Source organism: Marmota monax, unplaced genomic scaffold (genome assembly GCF_021218885.2).
Source record: "Marmota monax isolate L192 unplaced genomic scaffold, Marmota_monax_Labrador192_F-V1.1 WCK01_AAM20220418_F8-fsc00031, whole genome shotgun sequence".
Lineage (NCBI taxonomy): Eukaryota > Metazoa > Chordata > Mammalia > Rodentia > Sciuridae > Marmota > Marmota monax.
Window position 1 is genome coordinate 7852697 of NW_026695197.1, and position 22599 is coordinate 7875295.

At 39.6% G+C, this 22599-nt stretch overlaps 2 protein-coding genes across 8 annotated transcripts in view; one reads left to right on the top strand and one right to left on the bottom strand.

Moving 5' to 3' along the window:
* Nucleotides 1-15197, bottom strand: part of Tpgs2 (tubulin polyglutamylase complex subunit 2) — a 35083-nt gene extending 19886 nt beyond the window's left edge. Inside the window, exons 1-2 of one of the 2 annotated variants that reach the window (XM_046428442.2) lie at nt 14892-15197; nt 6482-6561 (exon numbers count right to left, since the gene is read on the bottom strand). In XM_046428442.2, the coding sequence (XP_046284398.1) occupies nt 6482-6561; nt 14892-15078 (267 nt within the window). In that variant the 5' untranslated portion in view covers nt 15079-15197. The remainder of the gene's footprint in view (nt 1-6481; nt 6562-14891) is intronic. The other variant, XM_046428441.2, reaches the window with a different exon arrangement.
* A 133-nt stretch (nt 15198-15330) lies between these two features.
* Nucleotides 15331-22599, top strand: part of Kiaa1328 (KIAA1328 ortholog) — a 293544-nt gene continuing 286275 nt past the window's right edge. For 4 of the 6 annotated variants that reach the window (XM_046428260.2, XM_046428261.2, XM_046428262.2 and 1 more), the window contains exons 1-2: nt 15331-15439; nt 22205-22240. In XM_046428260.2, coding sequence (XP_046284216.1) covers nt 15382-15439; nt 22205-22240 — 94 coding nt within the window. In that variant the 5' untranslated portion in view covers nt 15331-15381. Of the gene's footprint in view, nt 15440-15489; nt 15672-22204; nt 22241-22599 lie in introns of those variants that run through there. The other 2 variants (XM_058573876.1, XM_046428264.2) reach the window with 2 other exon arrangements.

The following is a 22599-nucleotide window of genomic DNA, read 5'->3' on the forward strand; positions in this document are numbered from 1 at the left end:
GTGATGGATGTGGCTGAAGACAAACCCCTCACCTCTTCTTCCTGCCTTGAGCTTGGATATGATAGGCAGGGCTCTTGGTAGTCATCTGGCCACCATAAAGGAAAAGGACAAAAGAATTCCAGATATAATGGCTTATCACTGTTAGGGCTGATGAACCAATTCCAACTGTCTACATCAGTACTTACTACCTGCGATCTGGTAAGTGTTCTGCAGCTGTGGGGGGTGGGGAGGACATTAAAGAAGAGAGAGGTAGGACAAAAATCAGAACAGGCAATGCTTTAGAATTCAAGGAAGAAGATTTATGGGTAATTAAGATGGCTTGCTAGAGGTGCCTGGCACACTTCTCTCCATAATAAAGGAAGTGTCTCAAACACTTCAGTGAAGTGCTAGAATACAGCAGAGATATGGCAGAGACCTTACAGAGCACAGTGATATACAATGGTCTTTAAGCACATGACATCTACCATTCCTTCTCTAGACCAACTCTAAATTATGAGGGACTATGCTTGACAGGGAAAGGGTAATAAGCAGGAGGTTCTAAGCAATCTTCACTCATGCCATGGCCATCTGAGACATTTGCTCTTGGAGAAGCCTGTAGCCCTCAGAGGCCTGAAGCTGAGTTTGGGAAGTTGCTAGCTTACCACGCAAGTGCACTATCCTAGAGAAAAAGAGCCCAGCCCCCGTCATTGTGCTCTTACCCAGCCCCTACCTAGGCTCCTGCTGCACAGCAACATTTTGAAACCTTTCTACCCAGGGTCCTGTGGAGCAGCCAGGCAGATGTCCCCAGAAACCTGGCTGACCTTGCTTTTTGAACCAGCTAAGTGCCCCACTCACTCATCCTTAGTCCCAGAAAGTAGCTGGGGAGCCCACCTTGAATGGCTCAGCCTAGAGGTCTTGGGAAGCATACAGGTAGCCCTGCCCATCTAGAAGCTGGGGTGGGCAGGGGAAAGCATCTGAGCAGTCTTCTCTGACTGGCTTGGCTCACTGAGGCACCCCAGGAAGCTGATGGGAAGCCCTACCCATCCTTCTGCAGCCCCAAGAAGCAGCTCAACAAACTGCTACCAGAAGCTTGGCCTGTAAAGGTACTGAGAACCATACAAGAGATCCTGCCCTTTCCCCTTGGTCCTGGGAAACAACTGGAAAGCCCTCAGAGCAGGCTGGCCTAACAAGGCCCTGCAAAGTCACCTGTGAGGCCCCTTGGATACTGACAGGTACTTGGTCTGAGCCCACTAGTATGCTCCAGTGCCTATGCAGCCCTCAGACTAGCACTCTGCCCCACTGGGCCCACTGGACCCACTGGAGTGGCCTTGCCTCCACATGACCCGTGGAAAATGACAGGTTTCTGCACCTGCAACCAGGTGCACTGCACCCAGACGTTCCAATGAACATGTACCACCATAGAGAGATGCATCCTAGCTAGCAGTGCAATCCCAAATGCCTGTGGCCAAGGCCAAAGAGACATCTGTAGACATGGCTAACTTTGATTACTCCTTAAGAAGATACATGGACACAACATTAAAGCACCCACCTGGAATGAAAGTCAATGTAGCATATCCAACCAACATGCTAGGATAAATCACAAAAACTGGAAAATGGAATTATATCAAACTAAAAATCCTGGGTAACAGCAAAGGAAACACAAGGGTGAAGGGACAACCTACAGAATGGAAATATTTTCAAACTCTTCATCGAAAAAGAGATTAATTCCAGAATACATGTGGAACTCAACAATAAAAACAAAACAAAAATACAACAAATGCTGGTAAAGATGCAGAGAAAGGAGAATTCTTATATACTGTTGCTGGGAATGTACATTAGTATAGCCATTATGGAGACTGTGGGGAGGTTCTTCAAAAAAACTAAAACAGAACTACCATATGATATGGCAATCCAACAACTAGGTATATATCCAAAGGAACTGCAATCAGTATGTTGAAGAGATATCGTACTTACATGTTCACTGCAGCACTATTCACAAGAATCAACTTTGTGTCTATCAACAGAGGAATGGATACAGAACATGTGGTATTTATATACAATGGAATATTATTTGGCCACAAAGAGAAATTCCATCACTTGAGGCAAGGTGGACAGAAGTGGGGACATTATGTTAAGTGAATAAGTCAGGCACATAAAGACAAGTAACGCATGTTCTCATTTACATGTGGAAACTAAAAAGTTGATCTCAAAAATGCAGAGAATAGAATAGTGGTTACTAGAGTCTGGAAAGGATGCGGGGGAAGGAGGAAGAGAGGATAGTTAACTGGTACAGGGATGCACTTGCACTCTGTATATATACTGTAGAAAAAGTGAGGCTGAAAAGAAAAAGGATATTCTGCCAAATCATTTGGTCTCTGTGAGCCATAGTTTTGCCATCAGTACATCGAATTTTTATCTGGGGATTGGAGAATCTAATCCATCAAGAATCATAAAACACTCAGCAACTATGCAATATCACTGAAATGCTTAATAATAACAACAATAGGATTTTCCTGGCACCAAGATGCTGTGAGTATTAAGAGGCACATGCTTTCACTGTGCCTGAAAGATGAAAAGCTCAGTAAAGACATTAGGTCTTACTAAATACCAACATTTACACAAGGCAGGCAGCAGGCACAGTGAACATGAATCATATATAACTGCATAAAGCCAGGCAGATGGAAACTGCTTTTCAAAGACAGAAAGTGTGAAATATATTAAAATGGGAAGAGGCTATTTACTTTTTCTTAGGATCTGCAGTAGGTATTTGGTCATTGAGGTTTTAGTTTTCAATCTTTCTTCCTGGATCTGTATCACAAAGTCACAATATATTAGATTATAGCTGGATGAGTCCTCCAGGAACACTGCTTTCAGACCACCTATTATACACATGATAAAGTCACCCAGAGAAGTTATAATACTTAGTCAAGGGCCCAGAGCTGGCATTAGACTTCTACTCCAAGCTGTTCTCCTCACACCACAGTGCCTCCATAACTTTTCTGCTATGTCATATTTCCAATTAGCTTCCAAGAGAGCTTCCAAAGGGGCAGGGGCAGTGGCAGGAAGCCTCTTCATGGAGGACCTTTTCTAGCTATTTATGTAGTTGTGAACACTGAGTATACCATATGAAAGCTATTCCCTAGTTGGGGTGTCTCCAAGCATGGAGGTCTGTAGATCAGTTCACTAGAGAAGTAGATCCAGCTGTTCTCTGGCACAGGCACTTCTGGAAGCAGGCACAAGTCAGGGGTGGCTCTACCAAGCATGCTGCTATGGAAACAGGCTCTTCAGTAACCTTTTGAGTGAAGAAAGGGGGAACTCCCAACCAGCTCAAAACTTCTGTTCTCTATTGCTTAATACACAAAAGTAGGTACAAAATAGTATGTAGTATATTGCCCCATTCTGACTGAAAAAATTTATTTAAAAACATTTTTATGCTTTTGAGAATCTGAGAAATTCTCTTCCCAGAAACATGCATGTACCTAACACATCTGACATACATTTCAAAGACTCCAGGGACCACTGGCATTGTGTACTTCTACCCACACACAAAATCAAAATATGCTGACTAGTATGTCTATGTGGTAACATCCTAGAGGACTTTTCGTTGTTTTAATCCTTTTTTTGTTTTTTCCATTTTTTTTTATGGTGACCAATGTTTTGTTTATCATGACATAAAAACAGCATTTTAAAACCAAGGTACACACTTCAAATTCTATCTTCTACATTTGATTGTTAACTTTCAAGCAACCCACAGGCCTTCAAAAGCCCAGACCCTCCAAGCACAAGTGAAAAAATATTTTTACATTACTGATACTAATATGGTTTGTACTCCTTAATTAGCATATTTGTACTTTTATTTTAAGTAAAGGATTCAAAGGAAAATTGTAAATAATGTATTTTATGATTCAAGGTACTTTCACAAAAATCCTCCTACTGAGTATGTCTAAGGAGAATGTGCCATTATCTATCTTAGTTACTTTAAAAATCTCTTTTTCCTTTCTGACCTGTAATGGCTATTCACCCAGCTCTGTAACTGCATTCTCTAGATGTCATTCCAAGCTGAACAGGGAACCCCAAAATGGTGCACTGTCCAGGAGGCTGACCATATTTCAATGAGATCCACTGCAGACAATAGCCCTGGGAATTAGTTATGGAAGGTATGCTCCAAATGAGTAAACTATATTATAACTGGTAAAGCCAGGACAAATGGATAGTCTTCTCCTTAAAGAGTTCTGGGAAATATATAGTACAAGAAACAAGGGGGAAAAAAAAAAACCCTTTAGAAATTGCTTCATTAAGTAAGTGGAATAATATGTCTTAGCCTTAATGGTGTTCCACTTTGTTCTCTCACCCTCCCACACAGGTCTGACAGGATCAGCTGGTTCAACATTTGCTCCAATGTCTGTTTGTATGCTAGTACCATGTTGTTTTGATTACTCTAGCTTTGTGACATATTTTGAAATCCCAGTGTGATACCTCCAGTTTTATTCATTTTGGTCAAGATTGCTTTGGTTATCTCCGGTCTTTTGTGGTTTGACATGAGTCTTAGGATTGTTTTTTCTATTTCTGATGAATGACATGGAAATTTTGATAGAGATTACATTAATCTGTAAATTGCTTTGGATAGTATGAACATTTTAGTAATAAAGTAAAATAAGTCAGCTACAGAGAAACGAATACGGTATGATTTCACTTACAGTGGAATCTAGAAAAGGCAAACTCTTAGAAGTAGAGTAGAATGGTGGTTCCCTGAGGTTGGGGGTGTGGAAGGGGAAAGAGGAAACATTGGTTAATGGTTAGAATGAACAAATTCTGGTTCCACTGCACAGCACAGTGACTACAGTTAAAAATGTATATTTCAAAATCTAAGAAAGGATTTTAAATATTCTCACCACAAATAAATGCTAAAAATATCTGAGATGAGGGAAATTCTAATTAGCCTGACTGGATCATGCTTCCATACATATAATGTATACATATGTATATATACATGTACATTCCATATATGGAATGTACATGTATATATACACACACACATTGAAATATTTGAAATACCACATCAAACCCCATAAATACATAAAATTATTTGTCAATTAAATTTTTAAAAAAGGAGTTCAACAAATAGACACTATATGAAATTCCCTTTTTCTATTATCAGCTGTGAATTGAAATGGAGGTGGGAGCTGAGAGAGCCCTGAGAAAAATTGAGGTGCTGCTGAGCTGAAGTCCTGGAGAAAAACCTCAACTACCAGTTACTGAGCTTCCAGAAAAGCTGCTGCTGGCTCAGTGTGGGAGCAGATCATGCTGGCAGGACTAAACACACAGCCAAGGGCTGCCTGGCTGCTGAGGGCAAGATACCTAGTGTTGTCTTCTATTAGAGAGACAGCCATGCATAGGAGAGAGGGTATGTGTTTAGAGGAAGGCAATTCTGAGCTCGAATTCTGGCTCTGTCACTTGGTAATTGTGGGACCCAAAACAATTTCTTTAACCTCTTTGAGCTTCAGTCTCTTCATCTATAAAATGAAGATACCATGACTACTTTGTGGGGTTATAAGTCATTTCATAGAGAATAACTTAGATGATATGTGTTAGCAGATACTTATTAAATCACAGGTTTATTTCTTAGCCACCAGAGCCAGTCAGATCTATTTGCTACTCTACAGCTATTCAAATCTTTCCAAAGCAGAAAACTGACCTTCTCAGTTTCTTACTTTAAACATTTCATTGGCTACTCTTTGCTCTCGAGATAAAAAACAAAAATCCTAAATGTCCTGGTCCTTATGATCTTGCTCTCCTGTGCTCCATTTTTATGTTTCATGTAATCCTTTCCATCTCAAAGCTCTGGGACATATCGAAAGCCCCTTCTTCCCAGATCCCATCTGCCTGGTTAACAACTTCTCATAGCTGCTTTGGGAAAACCTTTTTTCAACCTCCAGACAAGGTCAGGGTCCGGAAAATTCTCCCTTCATCTGTATTTCACAGTACTCAGTCTACTTTGTAATTATGCTTGTAACAATTTATACTGTGTCTTAGTAAGATCAAGAGGAAGAACAATGACTTTTAAAAAAAATTACCACTGAATCCCCGGGTTCAATAGCAAGCACCACACCTGAATCATTTTTGGAGCTTTAAAGTTTTATTGAATAAATGAAAGACCAGAGGAAAATTGGAAAGCACTAGCTATGGATCTGATTAGTAGTTATTTAGGACATTTAACTATATTCTGGCCTGATACTTAGTAATATGTTTCTTTTCCTATCCTTGTTGGATTTTCAGTGTAGTTGTACATAATTTCCAATATCCACTGCCTTCAAAGGTTTACCAAGGCTGTGGGGGTAGGAAGGGGGGAGACATACTTCATGCAGGGAAAGTGGCCATTCCATAATGAAAGGCAACTGTGGCTGATGTAGAAATAAGTTTCCTGCCCTAATGTTTCCTTCTCAGGGGCATGTAAGTTGACTTCTCTTTGTTGGGAGATGAGGATGCCACAAACAACACTTACTTGTTCCCATGAAGAAATCATATGACGTTCAGCAGGTGCCTTTTCTAAGATGGTCACTTCTGTCACACCTGGGGAAGATTCTGGAGGAAGAAAAAGAACATCATGGTCACTACAAGCCTTTAGTACCTCTGTAAAGTTGCAATTGGCCTATTCTCACATTTCTACACTATAAATTGATTGTTGATGGCTGTCCTAGAACCATCTGGTCCCTCTAATGAGCATTTATATCCCCTGTGACAAAAGTAAAGAAATGGCTGGACACTCAGTCTTGTAACCTAAGATAATGGTACAGTCTACCGGGTGGAAAGAACACCAACAGAATATACTCCACATTCAATCACTACTTATTTAACTTGTTGAAAAGAGAAAAAAGATCTTTTTCTAGTGATTTAACACCAAACTTCTCAGTGAGCTAAATATATATATATATATATATACACACACATACATACACACACACACATACTTATGAAATGGTGAAAAGAAATAAGGAATAGTAGTACCTCATTAACTATTTTTTAAATATTTTTTTTAGTTGTCAATGGACCTTTATTTTTTTATTGATATGTGGTGCTGAGAATCGAACCTAGTACCTCACACATGCTAGGCAAGTGCTCTGCCACTGAGCCACAACCCCAGTCCCTCATTAACTTTTATAAGATGCAAAACTTGCTAACTTTTCTTCTAAATAAAACTCATCCTGAACATGATATTCTACTCTATGAGTTTCAGGGCTTAGAAGCTAAGCTAACATTATGAGAAATGTATTTTTGTCTAGAAATATACTGGGAACAAAATAAGTCATGTCTTTCCTCAGTGCTGGAAAAGATCTCCAAATAATATGGTCTGTGGAGCTGTGCTTTATTACTCTGAGATAAAAGAGAAGTCATCTGGGAATAAAACATATTCAATATCTCCTCCCACATTCTTCACTTGTTCTATGGTCACCCAGTCTTAAGATTTTTTTTTTTTTTTTTTTAGAGAGAGAGAGAGAAACTTTTTTTTTTTTTTTTTTTTTTGGTAGATGGACACAACACAATGCCTTTATTTTTATGTGGTACTGAGAATTGAACCCGGGTCGCGCCCATGCTAGGCGAGCGCTCTACTGCTGAGCCACAATCCTAGCCCTTAATTACTTTTTTTTGGTTGTAGTTGAACACAAGACCTTTATTTTATTATTTATATATGGTGCTGAAGATCGAAGCCAGGGCCTCCCACATGCTAGGAAATCACTCTACCACTGAGCCACAACATCAGCTCCCAGTCTTAACATTTTGAAGTCCTTAGTCTAAGACATAAAAATCTGTCATAAGAGCTTTTATGGTTTATGCTAGGCATACTGGCGTATGCCTGTAACCCCAGTGACTTAGGAGGCTGAAGCAGGAGTATTACAAGTTCAAGGTTAGTCTTAGCAACTTAGCAAGGCCCTAAGTAACTTAGTAAGACCCTGTTTTAAAATAAAAAGAGCTGAGGATATAGCTCAGTGATTAAATTCCTCTGTGTTTAATCCCCAGTATCCCCCCCAAAAAAAGAAAGAGAAAAAGAAAAGGTTTTATGGTTTAAATTCTCCACCAAAAAGATATGTTGAAGTCCTGACCTCAGTACCTCAGAATATGACCTTATTTGGAAATAGGCTTATTGCAGATTTAATTAGTGTTGTTATGCTGGAGTAAGGAATAAAGAATAGTACCTCAGATTCCAGCTCATGATATGATGATGGAAGACTGGACTGATGTAGCTATAAGACAAAAACTGCCAAATTCTCATGAAGAGATAAAGGCAGGATCTATCCCTAACAGGTCTCAAAATGAGCATGGTCCCTGCTAACACCATAATTTAGATTCTAGGCCTCCAGAACTGTGGGAGAATGACTTTGTTATTATATGTCAGTGTGATCATTTGTATAGCAGCCCTAGAAAATGATCCACTTTTTCTGTGTGATGCTGCATAGATTATTCCTACTGTCACCACTCTATTTTATATCATGGTCACTGCAAGCCTTGATGAAACCACAGCCACAAAATCTCTTCCTGCTCTGTCCCAGCATACCACTAGAAAACCTTGCCCATACCTAGGCTTGTTTCCTATCCAATTTTGTTCAGTTCTTCCTCTGGCCTGGAAGATAGGGGCCTTATTATGCTTGATTTTTATCTTTCTTCCCAAGTTCAAATCCTCTGCTTGGACAGTGTCAGTTAGTTCACTCATTGCTTTTATCCCTCCAACATCTCCACAGTGAAACCTGTACTCCTTTCTCAATATGCTATCCCCCTTTCCTGATGCACATACCCAAATGTGTTTGTTTCTCTCTTCATCTACCCAAATCCTACTCATATTTTAAAGCCACAGTCAAGTTCCACCTCCTCCATAAAACCATTACTACAGATTACTACAGCTCATAGTCATCTCTGATTTTCCTGATACTCTATTCCATCTTCTGTAGGTTCAGTGCTACATGTTTGTACTTGATAATATACTATTTTTAAATGATATTGGTTGTTTACTTTGAAGCTCTAGAAATACTTTATACAAGAATTTAAAAACTGAAATTAGTTTTTAAAATTTCTAGGAATATGGCAGACTTCTAATTTAGTTTTATGTGGTTCACTGATTCTATGATTATACGCTTTCTATGCAGCATAAAAGTTTCCTCCAAGGATGTGGAGGAAAAGGTATACAATGCTGGTGGGGCTGTAAATTGGTGCAACCACTCTGGAAAGCAGTATAGAGATTCCTCAAAAAACTTGAAATAGAACTACCATTTGACCCAGTTATTCCACTCTTCAGTATATATCCAAAGATCTTAAAATCAGTATATTATAGTGACACAGCCACATCAATGTTTATAGCAACTCAAGTCAAAATAGCTAAGCTATACAACCAACCTAGTGCCCTTCAACAGATGAACAGATCAAGAAAATGTGGTATATATACACAAAATATTACTAATCCATAAAAAGAAATGACTTTGACTTCTGTTGGTAAATAGATGGATTTGGAGACTATCATGCTAAGTGAAATAAGCCAATCCCCCCAAACCAAAGGCTGAATGTATTCTCTGATATGTGGATGCTAACACAACAAGGGGGGAGGGAGAACAGAAATTCAGTGGATTAGACAGAGGGGAATGATGGGAATAGGAAAGACAGTAGAACAAAATAGACATAACTTTCCTTGTTCCTATAGGAATACATGACCAAGGAAACTCCATATATGTACAATCACAATAATTGGCTCCTAATTAGAATACGTTATACTTCATGAAGGTATAACATGTCAAAATACACTCTACTGTCATGTTTATTGAAAAATAAATTATATATATATACAATGTTTTCTCCAAGTTGTCAGAAAATTATAGGATGCAGTAACAGCCCAACTAAAAATTCTGGATTCTGCCTATTCTCTGGTCTTTCTTTATTCATTTAGTAATTGTATGGCCTGAGATGAGTCCTCACTTCTCTTTGCCTTCAGTAAAATAGAATACTACTATTTCCCTTGTAGGGAAAGTAGGAGTGAGAATGCTTTATTCCTGCCCCCGTTCAGTATTCTAAGACACTGGAAGCATTGTGCTATAGTGGGAAAAGATTGAGCTTCAAGCCATTAGGCATGGATGAATCTTTGCCATGTGCCTGACTGGTGGGGATGAAAGAGTCTGTGTATCCATCCCTTCAAGGGTGGTCCCACTGGGCACTGAATAATAAATGTTATTATTAACATTTTAGATAAGTATATTGAGGCTGAGAGTTTAAGCCACATAGCCAGGTCTCTCCCAAGTATGTCTAGTTAAGAAGAGTGCAAAAGTTTACGTGCAAAAGTTGCTGCATGTTCCTTAGCACAGCTCTATAGAAATTATCCTATACAACTTCAGAATCTAGCTTTCATCAGTCTTAATAACCTAACACTTCATGGGCAGTAGGACAGAATATAGAACTCTTTGCCAACAACCTGGGTGTTTGCATAGTGATGACCTCTGATTATACGCTTTCTATGCATCATAAAATCCAAGGATGTGGAGGAAAAGGTATACACTACTGGTGGGGCTCTAAATTGGTGCAACCACTCTGGAAAGCAGTATAGAGATTCCTCCAAATGGTTAGAATAGTACCACCATTTGACCCAGTTATTCCACTCTTCAATATATATCCAAAGGTCTGGTGTCCAAGGATGCAAGTGGACACATAAAATTATTCACTTTTTAAACTTTGTGGTAGTTTATTCCTACATTGAGTGCTATCAATTCCTTCCTTCCTTTCTCCATTGTGAGGTGAAGTCTGTTTCTCCACCTCCTTAAATTTGGAGTTGACATGTAACTGCTTTGAACAATAGAATACGGTGAAGACATGCTGTGCCAACTTTGGACTTAAACTTTAAGAAGACTGGCGGTTTCCCTTTTCCTTTGAATCCTGAGTCATCATATTCAAATTCAATCTATTCTCTGGAGAGACAGGTCATATTGAGGAACACTAAGGAAACCAGACATGTTAGTTCAAAAGCCATCAGATAATTTCAATCCCAGTTGCATAGAACTGCAAACACTTGAGCAACCCTAAATGAAGTATCCCAGCTAAACCCAGTCAATCCAAGAACTAGGAATGTTAGTAATTTGTTTCAAGTCGATATGTTTTGGGGCGGTTTGTCACCCTGCAACACTACTTCACAGTGTAACATACTTCCCAGTAGAAAACAATCCAAGTCAACAATCTCTGGAGTATTTAACAAGGATTTGTTATATCCTTAACTTGGTGAAATTACTACCAGATATTAAGAATTAACGAGAAACTCACTGCTAGTTAAACAAGACAAATATGCAACAAAAGTGAAAACTTCAAGATTATATAATTATGTGTTAAAATAGGTGATAATGACCCTAAGGACCACAGGAGTTGAATGCAGAGGGAGGTTGATGAAGACTGAACAAGTGAAAGGAAGATGTCAGAAATAATGCACAGCTCATCTGGCCCTTGAAGGATGATGTGGAAGTTACTGCAGACTGGTTCAATGAACACCTACTTCTGCTTCCTCCTAGTGTGCACACCTGTATTTTAGAGATTGGACAGCTAAAAACTGCATTTCCCAGATTCCACTGCATTTAGGATTCCTCAGACAAACAAAATTCCCATAAGTTTGGAAAAGGGATAAGCAGGTGATGTAGAGGGCAAATGCAGAGAGGAGACCTTCTCACAAGCATAATTTCAGAGGTATTTTGATCTCATCGGGTTGGGTATTGCAATGATGGCATCAGCAGCAACATAACTTTTTAAACACTAAGCTTCTTTATTACATTAACTGCAGGTACTTCAGGTATTACTACTTAACACCTTTTTTTTTCTTTATTTGCAGTAAAGTTCTCATTGTAGAGTCTGCTTCAGGTCTCCCAATTTTTTTTAAGTTACTGCCCCTTAATTGATACCTTTCTAGCCTTAACTAGCTAAAGTGCATATTGTTTCTTATTCTAGCCAGAGTGTATTCTATGGCCTGCAACTAAGAACCTTGACAGATACAAAGAATTTGGGCTTGGAAAAGAGGCTTTCCAAGACAGGTGAATATGCACAGGTCAGAGGAAGCTGTCACTTACATGATTTAAGAATTCTGGCCACAAAGCCAGACAAAGATATAAGAGGCTTTGTGAATAGTAACCAAATTAATTTCCCAGTTCTTCCCTAGCAAGGTTCAGGTGGGGCTTTTAAGCAATAATTGAATCATAAGGGCTATAATCTCATCAGTAAATTAATCCATTTGATGAATAATTTGAATGGATTACTGGGTGGTAAGCAGGGGTTGGGTGGGTGTCAAGGCCTGAAGATTAGGTCACTGGGGGATGTGCCCTTGGGGATTATATTAGTTTCTGGCCCTTTCTTGCACGTCTGTTTCTTGGCTGCCATGAGCTGAGAAGCTTGGTTCTGTCACACCCTTCTGCCATGATGTTCTGCTTCACCTTAGGCCTAGAGCAACGGAGTCAGCTGACGATGAACTGAACCTCAGAAACTGAGTCCCAAATAAACTTTTCCTCTTTGTTCTTATCAGGTATTTTGGTCACAGCAGTAAAAAGCTAACACAATAGGGTCCCCCCACTTTTATGTATTCCTTAGGGTTTTCTATATATAAGAATGTATCATCTGTAAGTGAAGAACTCTTTATTTCTGATTTTATTTCATTTTTCTGCCTACTTACCCTGAATAGAACCTCTAATACAATGTGTACGAGTGGGTAAGAGGAGAATTCTTGTTATTGAGAAAAGACCAAATATAATAGGCCTAAGACTGAAATTCTTGTAAAATTGCCCTGAGTTGGCTAGAAAACTGAATCTAAGGAGGGTTTTCATCATTTTCTGATAAGAATGATGTGCCATATCTAAAGTATTATTGCAAACAATATGGTTTATGCTGAACACCTGTTTTTCCTTAGAGAGTCTGGAATTTTGGTGCTTGGTAGGTGAAAGGTACCTAGATGACTGATTTTCAATAAAAGTTCTGGACTCCTAGCCTCAGGTAAGCATTCCTGATACACATTTCAGATATACTATAACAACATGTTGCTGGAAAAATTAAGTACTTTCGATGTGGCTTCACACCTGGTTTACTTGACATCCCTACAATTATCTTTCTCTTTGCTGATTTTGCTTTATATCCCTTTTCTGTAATAAATCATATCCCTGAGTATGACAATCTTCCCTGTCTTATAATACTCCCAGGGAACATCAAATTTGGTGTGGACTTGGGGACCTCTGACTTTTTTGTTGTTGTTCTTGATCTGAAGGGGGAAAGCTGTCAGGCTTTCAGCATGATGCTAGCTGTGGACTTTCTACAGATGCCCTTTATCAGCATGAAGAAGTTCTATCTCTAATCCATTGTATTTTTAGTTTTTTTTTTTTCTTTTTAAAATCAAGAAAGGATGTTGGGGGTGCTGGGGTTGTGGCTCAGCAGTAGAGTGCTCGCCTAGCACATGCAAGGCACTGGGTTTAAGCCTCAGTACCATATAAAAATAAACAAATAAATAAAATAAGGGTTAAAAAAAAAAGAAAGGGTGTTGGATTTTATCATGTGCTTTTTCTGCATCAATTGAAATGACTGTATTGGTTCTCTTTTATTCTGTTAACAAATTATATTAATTGATTTTCATATCTTAAACTGCACATTCCTAAGATAAACCTTGGACTTCTATAAAAGACAAATTAAAAAATTTATTACATTCATAATTTCAATTAGTGATGTGGTGCCCATTTTTTTTTAAAGTAAGTTAAGGAAAGAGCAGGAAGGATGGATGTTGTTACAACTATATTCAGGGATGGCTTCTCTGGCATAATAATAATTTCATCAGAAATCTGAATGTTGTGAGGGAAACATTCAGAGGAAAATAATTCCAGGTGGAAGGCCAAACAAATCGCAAAGAGTTTAAAGCAGAAGCAAGTTTAGTGTGTTTAAAGTCATAGCCTTAATATGGCCACCCTGTGGCCAAAGTAGTGAAAACTAACAGATGAGAGCAGATCCTACAGGGACTTGTGGGGCACAGCAGAGAAATTTCAAGCATATTATAATTGTGATGGGAAGGCACTGAGGCACGCTTTTCAGTCTGCTTAAGACAGCCTTTCTCCTCCTTGGTAGTGTGGCTAACTCTTATTTATCAATGAAAATACAGCATCATCTCTGGGACATGTTCTTTAATTTCCCCCCAAAGCCAATCACCTCCTCTGTGCTACTTCTGAGCAGTGATAGGTTACTGACCTCGTTTCATGCTACTGTTCAGTTTTTCATCACTAACCCCAGCATCTAACAGTAGTGGTTCCTATTGTGTGTGTGTTAGTGGTGACTGAATCCAGACTTTGCACTTACTAGGTGCTACCACCGAGCTATATCCCTAGCCCATCAGGGGTGGTTACTAAATAAACGCTGAATTAAAGAAAAACTGTAACCCATCCAGCGGCACAAGCTTTGACTCCTTTCTGACACTTTAGGTGCAGCACAAGGAGGAGCTTGGCGGTTGATGCTTTCTTAGGGAGGTTGGCTGCATCATTCCCTCAGCTCACTCTGGTACCAGAGAAAGGCTTGGGTTTCAAGGATACCACCTTGGCTAAGAATGCCTCTTGGGAGACCCGGCCCCCCAAATGCCAGGTGCTTACTGTCTTCCCTTTGCACTTCTTGGCGGGTCTTTCAGGTCCTGGAAGTGGGCGGGGAGAGGGGGAATTTCCGGCTTCCCAGCTCTTTCTGGGAACACTCCCCGCAAACTCTTACCGGGCAGGTCACGCACCCGGGTCTCTCTCTTTCCCTCAACCACCGATGTCAGAGCAGCGACGCCTGCTCCTACGCAGGGTCTAGCGTCGTGCCGTCCACCCCACACATCACCTCTCCACCTCTTTTCTTCTCCAAGCCCCCTCGTCCCAGACTCGACTTCCCCTGGCTCTCGGTCCCCTCACCTAGGATGCGGGTGATGCCCAGTGTCAACTTCTCCAGGTGCGGCTTGCTGCAACTCAGCTGCGAGGGCGACGCCTCCTCCATGGCTCGCGTCCCGGCTCCGCGCGCGGCGGAGACAGCGCCTGAGGCCGGTGAGGAAAGCGGGGCGGGCCGAAGGAGGGCCGGACCCCGCCTCGGCGCCTCGGCCATGCAGTTCACGGCATGCCGGGAGCTGTAGTTCTCGGCGCCTGAGGGCGCGGCGGAGAGGAGATGGGCGGCCCGAACTGGTCGGGCCACAGTAGTTCCTCCCGGCGCTCGTTCCCGCGGCCCGGCGCTGCGCTCCACTCCGCACCACTCGGACCCCGCCTCCCTTTCGCCCTGACCCTCTTGCCCCGCCGCAGCCGGCCGCGCAAGCGGGGGCGGGCCTCTGCGCCGTGCGTCCAATGGGGACTGAGACTGGGGGCCGGGGCGTGGCGGCCTCGGCGCAACGCCCCGAGTGGCGGTTGTTTCAAGATGGCGGACGTGGCGGGCCCCTCCCGCCCAGGCACCGCGGCGTTCTGGAGCCGCGACTGTATCCTTTTGCCCGGCTGGCAGGGGGCGCCGGCGCCCTCCCCCGGCCGAGGGGCGAGCTGTCGCGTGGGACTCTGGGTGGCCAGGGAAAGCGCGATCTAACCCGGAGGCGGAGACGCGCTGTCCGGCCTCAGTCTAGGTGCCGGGCTCCCTCTCGCTTGGGTCTTAGGTGTCACCAGACAGGAATTCCAGGTGTGCGACACTGCACCGACGGTTCCCAGCCCTCCTTGGCGGTGAGCTTTGAAAGATGGCCTAGTCTTGGCCCAGCCTGGGTCCGGGAGGCTCCGTCCACCGACCCTCCCTGTGTAACCCAGGCGGACAGAGTGTAGGCTTATGGTTGAGGAAGAGTGGATGTGAGCTGGACAGGGGCAGTTGCTGGCCGGGCAGGGAGATTTTTGTCTTGATTTAGAATTGCCCATGGTCTATGCTGTTAGGCTCAAGTCAAAACTTTGTCGGACTTTAAGGGCCTTTCAGTGATGTTACATTTTCGAATTGAGGCTTTAGGTGTAGGGCTTGGTTTCACAGAGATGTGTTCTGGTGGTGCTGATTACAAAATCAGGTGCCTAGGAAGGTGATTTACAAGTAGATCGCGGGTCACCAAGGGCAGGGCTTGAAATTGTGCGATTGTTTGGAGCCTTCCATCACCGTGGTAGTAGTCCCAGTTCAATATCCGTGATGTTTGCTTGACAGGGCTATTTTCCCCCTGGGTTAGGTAGACTGTTGTAACCTGAGCTTTCCTCCTGGTAATTTACTTTTAGTTCCTTAGAGGCGCATTACCTGGGAGAAGAAATGCAATCAGTGTTATTGGTTACCTGCAGAGGCAAGTCTTTTTGTCTGTTTTCGAGGATTGGGGTTGGCGTTGAGATATTGCTGTTACCTTTGGCGGAATCACTCTTTAGACATTCTACTTAGCTCCCAGTGAAATTTACAAAATTGTATTACCAGTTCTCCTTATTGAGTTACTAGGATTAGAGTTTCATATGAAGAGAGGACTATTTTTGCATTCTTTGCTGCTGGGTGTTTAGTATTATGCAATTACTAAACAAAATTACCACTTGTCTCTGATAGGTTGGTAAGAATCAAATGAAATCATGTACATACACTGTGGATGAAAGTGCACTTTAACTGTCAGTAGGGATGAGAAGAGAATATGTGCATGGGGGACAACTGGGCTGAATTAGGAAGTCCAGAAATTGGAATGAACCTTTCCTTATGAAACACTGCCTCTGTATTGAAAGGATTTTGAGAGACAGGAGATTCTTATCTCATTATAACAATCAATGGTATTGTTCTGATATAGAATAAGTGGTTGGGGGTGGAATGACAATTGATTGCAGTGGGACTAAGTTAATTATCAAGTGTGTGGAATGACGTATGCTCTTGGATTTAGCAGCTCTGTTCTCATTTATATAGATGTCACTCTATTTCATATAGAAAAGTCACAAATACACCCTATGTCTTATATTCTCACTCTGAAATTTAATATAAAATACTCATCTACTCAGTGATGTTGAGGAACTGAAATTGTATGGGAAAAATAGGATGACATTCTGTAGAAATTCAGATGTTGGAAAGGAATTGCAAGGTTACTAGCATCACTTGTTTCCCCAGCCCAATCCCTCTGATGACCAGTTAACATCCAGCCTCAGGTATTTTCATTTCAAATCATCATGGGGCATAAAAGCAGTGCCAGATATGATTTTGTTACTGAGAATTTGCTGAGAAGCATAATGATAGATATGAATCATTTTGTTTATTCCTATGGGTTGATTTTTGATTTCTTTTCAGTTACATTGTTGATTGCCCAGACTAACCCAGAGCCTTAGTAGTAGAATTTTCAATAGAAAAGGGTCAAATAGTATGCAACTATGATCTCAAATTCTTTTAATACCATTGAAGAAAAGATTTTCAATGCTCTCTAATTGTTTTGAAAAGCAATTAGAGAAATCTGACTGAGAGATTTGTCAATTCTAGAAGTTTCCATCATGAGGACAGATCATTACCACATTTAAAAACTGCTGCTGTGAGTTATGCATCTCCTACACAATGTGATTCAGTAGTGGTGTTTTGCACAAAGTATGTCATACAGAGGCCTCATGTCATAGTAAGTGTAAATGATGAGTATGCCACATTGACATTTTATGAGTTAAATCTTCCAGGAAAATGTTGGTTCAGTTGTAAATTGCTTTCCTCCTTTGTAATAGTTTCTGGTAATGTTAGAAGCAGTTAGTGTTTTTGCAGTATCTAAATTTGATTACTTACATGCACTTAAGTGGATTATCATTAATTATATTAATGATTTGATATTAACAAATATGAACTGCAAGGGACCTTGTCAAGAACATTTCAGTAGCTATAATCTCTGCTATTGAGTTCTCAAATAAAAATAGGCAAAACCTTTATGTGAATGTAAAGATAATATACAAGCTCAGGTCTCTGTGGTCAATAATAATTACATATACATTTGTTGCTGGTGATTACAACTGAGAAGATTAGAGTGGGTAGCACTATACACTTATTTCCTACACTGGATATCTAGAATAGAGATGCTTCTTCCTTTCTTTTTTAATATATATATTTATTTTTTAGTTATAGTTGAACACAGTACCTTTATTTATTTTTACTTTTATGTGGGGCTAAGGATCAAACCCAGGGCCTCACATGTGCTAGGTGAGCTCTATACTGCTGAGCCACAACCCCAGCCCAAGATGCTTCTTTCTAACCCTTCTGCCTGTGGATTCTAATTACTCTTTTAATTTGGGGGCATTTAAATAAATTGGTACCAGCACTAAAAATGCTTTACAACTTGCTAATTCTTGTCACATTGAGATGTTTCTAAAGTAATCAAAGTAGAAATAAGGTGGCACGGAGAACGCAATAGCAGGTTCAATATGCATTTGGTATATATTATGCCTCTTCGACTTCTCCTTAAAGTATATACTTGTGGGTAAATCCTGAATAATAAGATAATGAGATGAAGATAAGATTACATATTACTAGAAAGAATAGTGTGGATGAAAGCATTTTCAAATATTTTATTTGAAAGCATTTTCAAATATTGTTGAAGTCAAATTAACTTAGAAGGTTTTTTGTATTTAAAAAATTTTGTATGGATATAGTTAGAAGTAATAAGTTTTGTTTACATATTTCTTCAATATCTTTATTTATTTATTTTTTATGCGGTGCTGAGAATCAAACCCAGTGCCTCACATGTGAGGGTCAGGTGCTCTACCACTGAGCTAGAGCCCCAGCTCTTGTTCACATATTTTGAATGAGATAGAGGAAGAACACTGAAAGTTCTTGTGTCTTATAAAATTAAATGTCAGTTTCATTCTTTCACAGATGGCTTACTGGGACCCAGAGGCTTCTTTTATGTTTGGGGAAATCATCTCCCTCTTGTTGATTATATTTAAGTGAGATAAGGCCATGAATAAGTAACATGTTTTATGTCTAATAATTATAGGTATTTTGGAGGCAAATAAAGCTGGAAGGGGGAGGTAGATGGGTTATAGGAAGAAAGAGTTTTGCCATTTTAAGTACCTATGTGGTTTAGGAAGTAAAAGCCTCAGTCAGAAGGTGGCATATGACCAAAGTCCTAAACACAGTAAGGTAGGAAATCATGAAAATATTGGGAAAGAGCTATCTGGATAGAAGAAATCAATGCAAAAACTCTTGAGGTAGGAACTTGCATAGCTCATTGACAAATGTAAGGAAACCAGGAATAAATGAAGGGAAAACTGGTCCCAAATGAGGTGATAGGGTGAGAGATAAGATCTTGAGCATGGCCCTTGTAAATACTTGGATGTTTAATATGAATGATTTTAAAATGTTCTTTATCAGCACTAAATAATGGCAGTTAAGGAGTTACACATAGAAACATGGGAAAGCAGTTAAGAAGTAATTGTAATACTCCTGGGGAGAGGAAAAGGTGGCTAGGATCAAGGTGATATTATTGGTGAGAAGTGATAGGGACTAGGAGGGGCTAGAGTATAATTTGAAGCACCAACAGAATTTTCTAAATGTGAGCTATGAGAAGAATCAAGAATAACTCCTTGTTTTTGTTGGGGGCAGCTGGAAGAATGGAATTGCCTCATTGAGAAGGGAAGGCTTTGGAATAGCAACTTTTGAGATGAAGATTAGGACTTAAGTTTTGGACATTTGAATTTTAGATATCTTTTATAATCAAAAGGAGCAATGTCAGGTTTAGGGGATAGGCTCCTGTTAAAAATTACTTTGGTCAAAGTCAACTTATTTATGGTATTTAAAGACCTGAGAACTGAATGAGGTCACCAAGAGAAAAAGAAGATGTAGGAAAAACTGGGCCTTGGGTCACTCCAAGGTTTATAGGTTAGGAGTCTAATAAGACGACTGAGCAGGAATTGTTAGAAAAGTAGGAGAAAAATTATGAATATGTGGTGTCTTTAAAGCTAAACAAAAACGTATTTTAAGGAGAGTGTTTTCTGTGTCAAATAATATTAACAGAATCGATTAATGGATTTTTAACAATACAGAACATTGTAACTATCAAAAGTAGTTGTATTGGGTTGATGGAGTCAAAAGCTGGATTGATGTAGGTTTAAGACTGGGAAGAGAGGAGTTGGAGACAGTAAATGTCTCTTGAGAAGTTTTGCTATGAAGGGGAGCAAAGTTGGTGTAGTGGTTGGAGAAGAGGGTTTTTTTTCTGGAAAAAGTTTTTACATGTTTCCATGCTAATGTAGACAGTTTAATAGGAAAAATAATTGAGTCAGGAGAAAGAAAGGGATAATACCAGGAGCAATACCCTTTGGTAAAAAAATTTGTATAATGGTATGTTGGTATTAGATAGGAGCAAGAACTGTTCATCTGTAGCAAAAAGAGAAAGCAGAGTCTATGGGCACAGATACAGGAAAGGTCAGTAGATATGCTGATGGAAGCCTGGGGAAATTGGTTCTGTTTTGTTTTAAGAAATAGGAGGCAAAGTTATTAGCTGACACTAAGGATGGGTAAAGTTGTCAAGTTTGAGGAGAGAAAACAAAGTAAGAAATACTTGAGTTTCCAAATCAAGTTGAAATTCAGTGGGGTCCAGGGGCTGATCTCTTCCAATTGTGAGCAGGCTCCTTCATAAGTGATGTAGGGAAGTGTTGAGTTATGTTTTCTAAGACCTGAGTTATGTTAGTCTTTCCATAGGTCATCTTTGGAGAAAACTGAAATTCTTCATTACTGTACCCTTCTACTTAAAAGTACAGCCATTTATAGAGGTCTAGCATCACTGTCATGAATCACCCCCCCCCCCCATCAGATCTCTTTTCTAAGTACAATTCAAATAGCAAATAAACATAGATTGAGCGCCTGCTCTACTTACAAGGCCCTGTGCTTGTCCTAAGGAATATAAAAAATATGAATAATGTTTGTTATTGAGAAGCCTGTACAATTTCATTTTTTAAGGTTATTTTTAGATTGGATATCAGTAAATTTAGAAATGTTCTTTCTGCTCTCACACTAGTTGCTGACAGTTTCTTTGGAGTGGAGGTTCTAACATTTTCGTTTACTTGCCTTATATGTCTCCTAAAATCTAAGCTCCATCCCTGATGTTTGAGGAAATTGAAAATTTAGGGGCACTCATTATTAGCACAAATCTGAAACCTATGATGATAGTACATGTGCTAATGCCGAGATCTGTGAGAATACAGCTGGCAAACAGTAAACACCATCTAGCATTCCTAGTATTTTTATAGGATTCTAGGCATTTCCAGTCAGTGTTCCCTGGAAAGACTAGACTCTATTACTATGGTTGATAAAATTGCTCAGCTAATTGACTTTTTGAATGTGTTACATCCACTCTAGCCTTTTCCAGAAGCCTACAGTTAATAATTGCTTTTATCCAGAAATCTTTGAAAACATTGTACAAAAGAACAGAAAACTTTGGAATTTTCTAGATTGTTTGAAAAGAAAATTGTTTCTAGGCTTCTTTTGTGGAAGTGTAACAGAAGATTACCAAAGTGTAGACCTCGCTGGATAGGGTTCTGAATAGGACTTTGTTTCTAGAAAAAAAGCTTATGTTGGCTCTCTTTCTATAGCAACATTATGATTTTACCCTTTCTAAATTTCTTCTTTTGAAATGTAAAATATTTATTTATTTACTTATTTATTGGTCTTAAATTTCTTTCAGTTTCAGTAGCAGGGCTTCATGGGACATTTCATGAATATACTGCAGAAAAATAAATGTTGCCTTTGTGTTTGCTCAATTGACTTGCCAAACAGTGTTTGTTCTTCAAAGCTAGAGCCTGTCTTGAAATTATTTATATTCTTTATTCTAAAATAACTTGTCAGTTTCTCAATAATGGGCAAACTGGAGCACGAATGGAAAGAAATCTAATAGCAGAACATATATTATAAGATATCCTATTTGGAAATAAGATTAGATATAAGTTTCATGGAATAAAGCCTTCAGAATTTGTATGAAACAATTTGTATGTGACTATATAAAGATGAATTTTTAAAGAATATTATTTTGCTACATTTAATTCAATTGCTTGGGTTAAAGTAATTTAGTTTAGTTTTGTTTTTAGAAGTTAGTTGTAAATTCCCCAGTCAAAAGAGATGAAGAATTGATAACAGACATGTAGGCACAACATTTGGATATTGATATAATCTTACTTTTTTTTTATGGTGCTGGGGATTAAATCCAAGGCCTTGTGCATGCAAGGCAAGCACTCTGCCAACTGAGGTATAGCCCAGCCCCTGATATAATCTTTTATAGTATTTTCCTTTATGTCTTCCTTCATAGTTTCTGACGAAGAACAATCAGTAGTATATGTTCCAGGTATGACTTTCTATGTTCAAATTTGGGAAACCTCCTTTGCTTCTTAAGTGTTAGGAGAATATAAAACATCAAGAAATCCTTCTTGAATGCAGGACAGTCCTTCAAATTCTAAATCTAAAATTGTTACTTCACAACAAATTCAAAAATTCAAGTTATTTTTGTGTATTTGACCAGACCCTATTGAGGTTTAAAATACTGATTCATCTTGGGCAGTGGTTGGGCAAATCAACTTTTAATGAACTTGTAAACTATTTCACATATTATGAAGTAAGAGATTCTTTGAAAATTTCTAAAGTGAAAAATAGCCTAAATTTAATGTTTTGAAAAGTGTGGAAACTTCTTGATATAGGGATATTAAG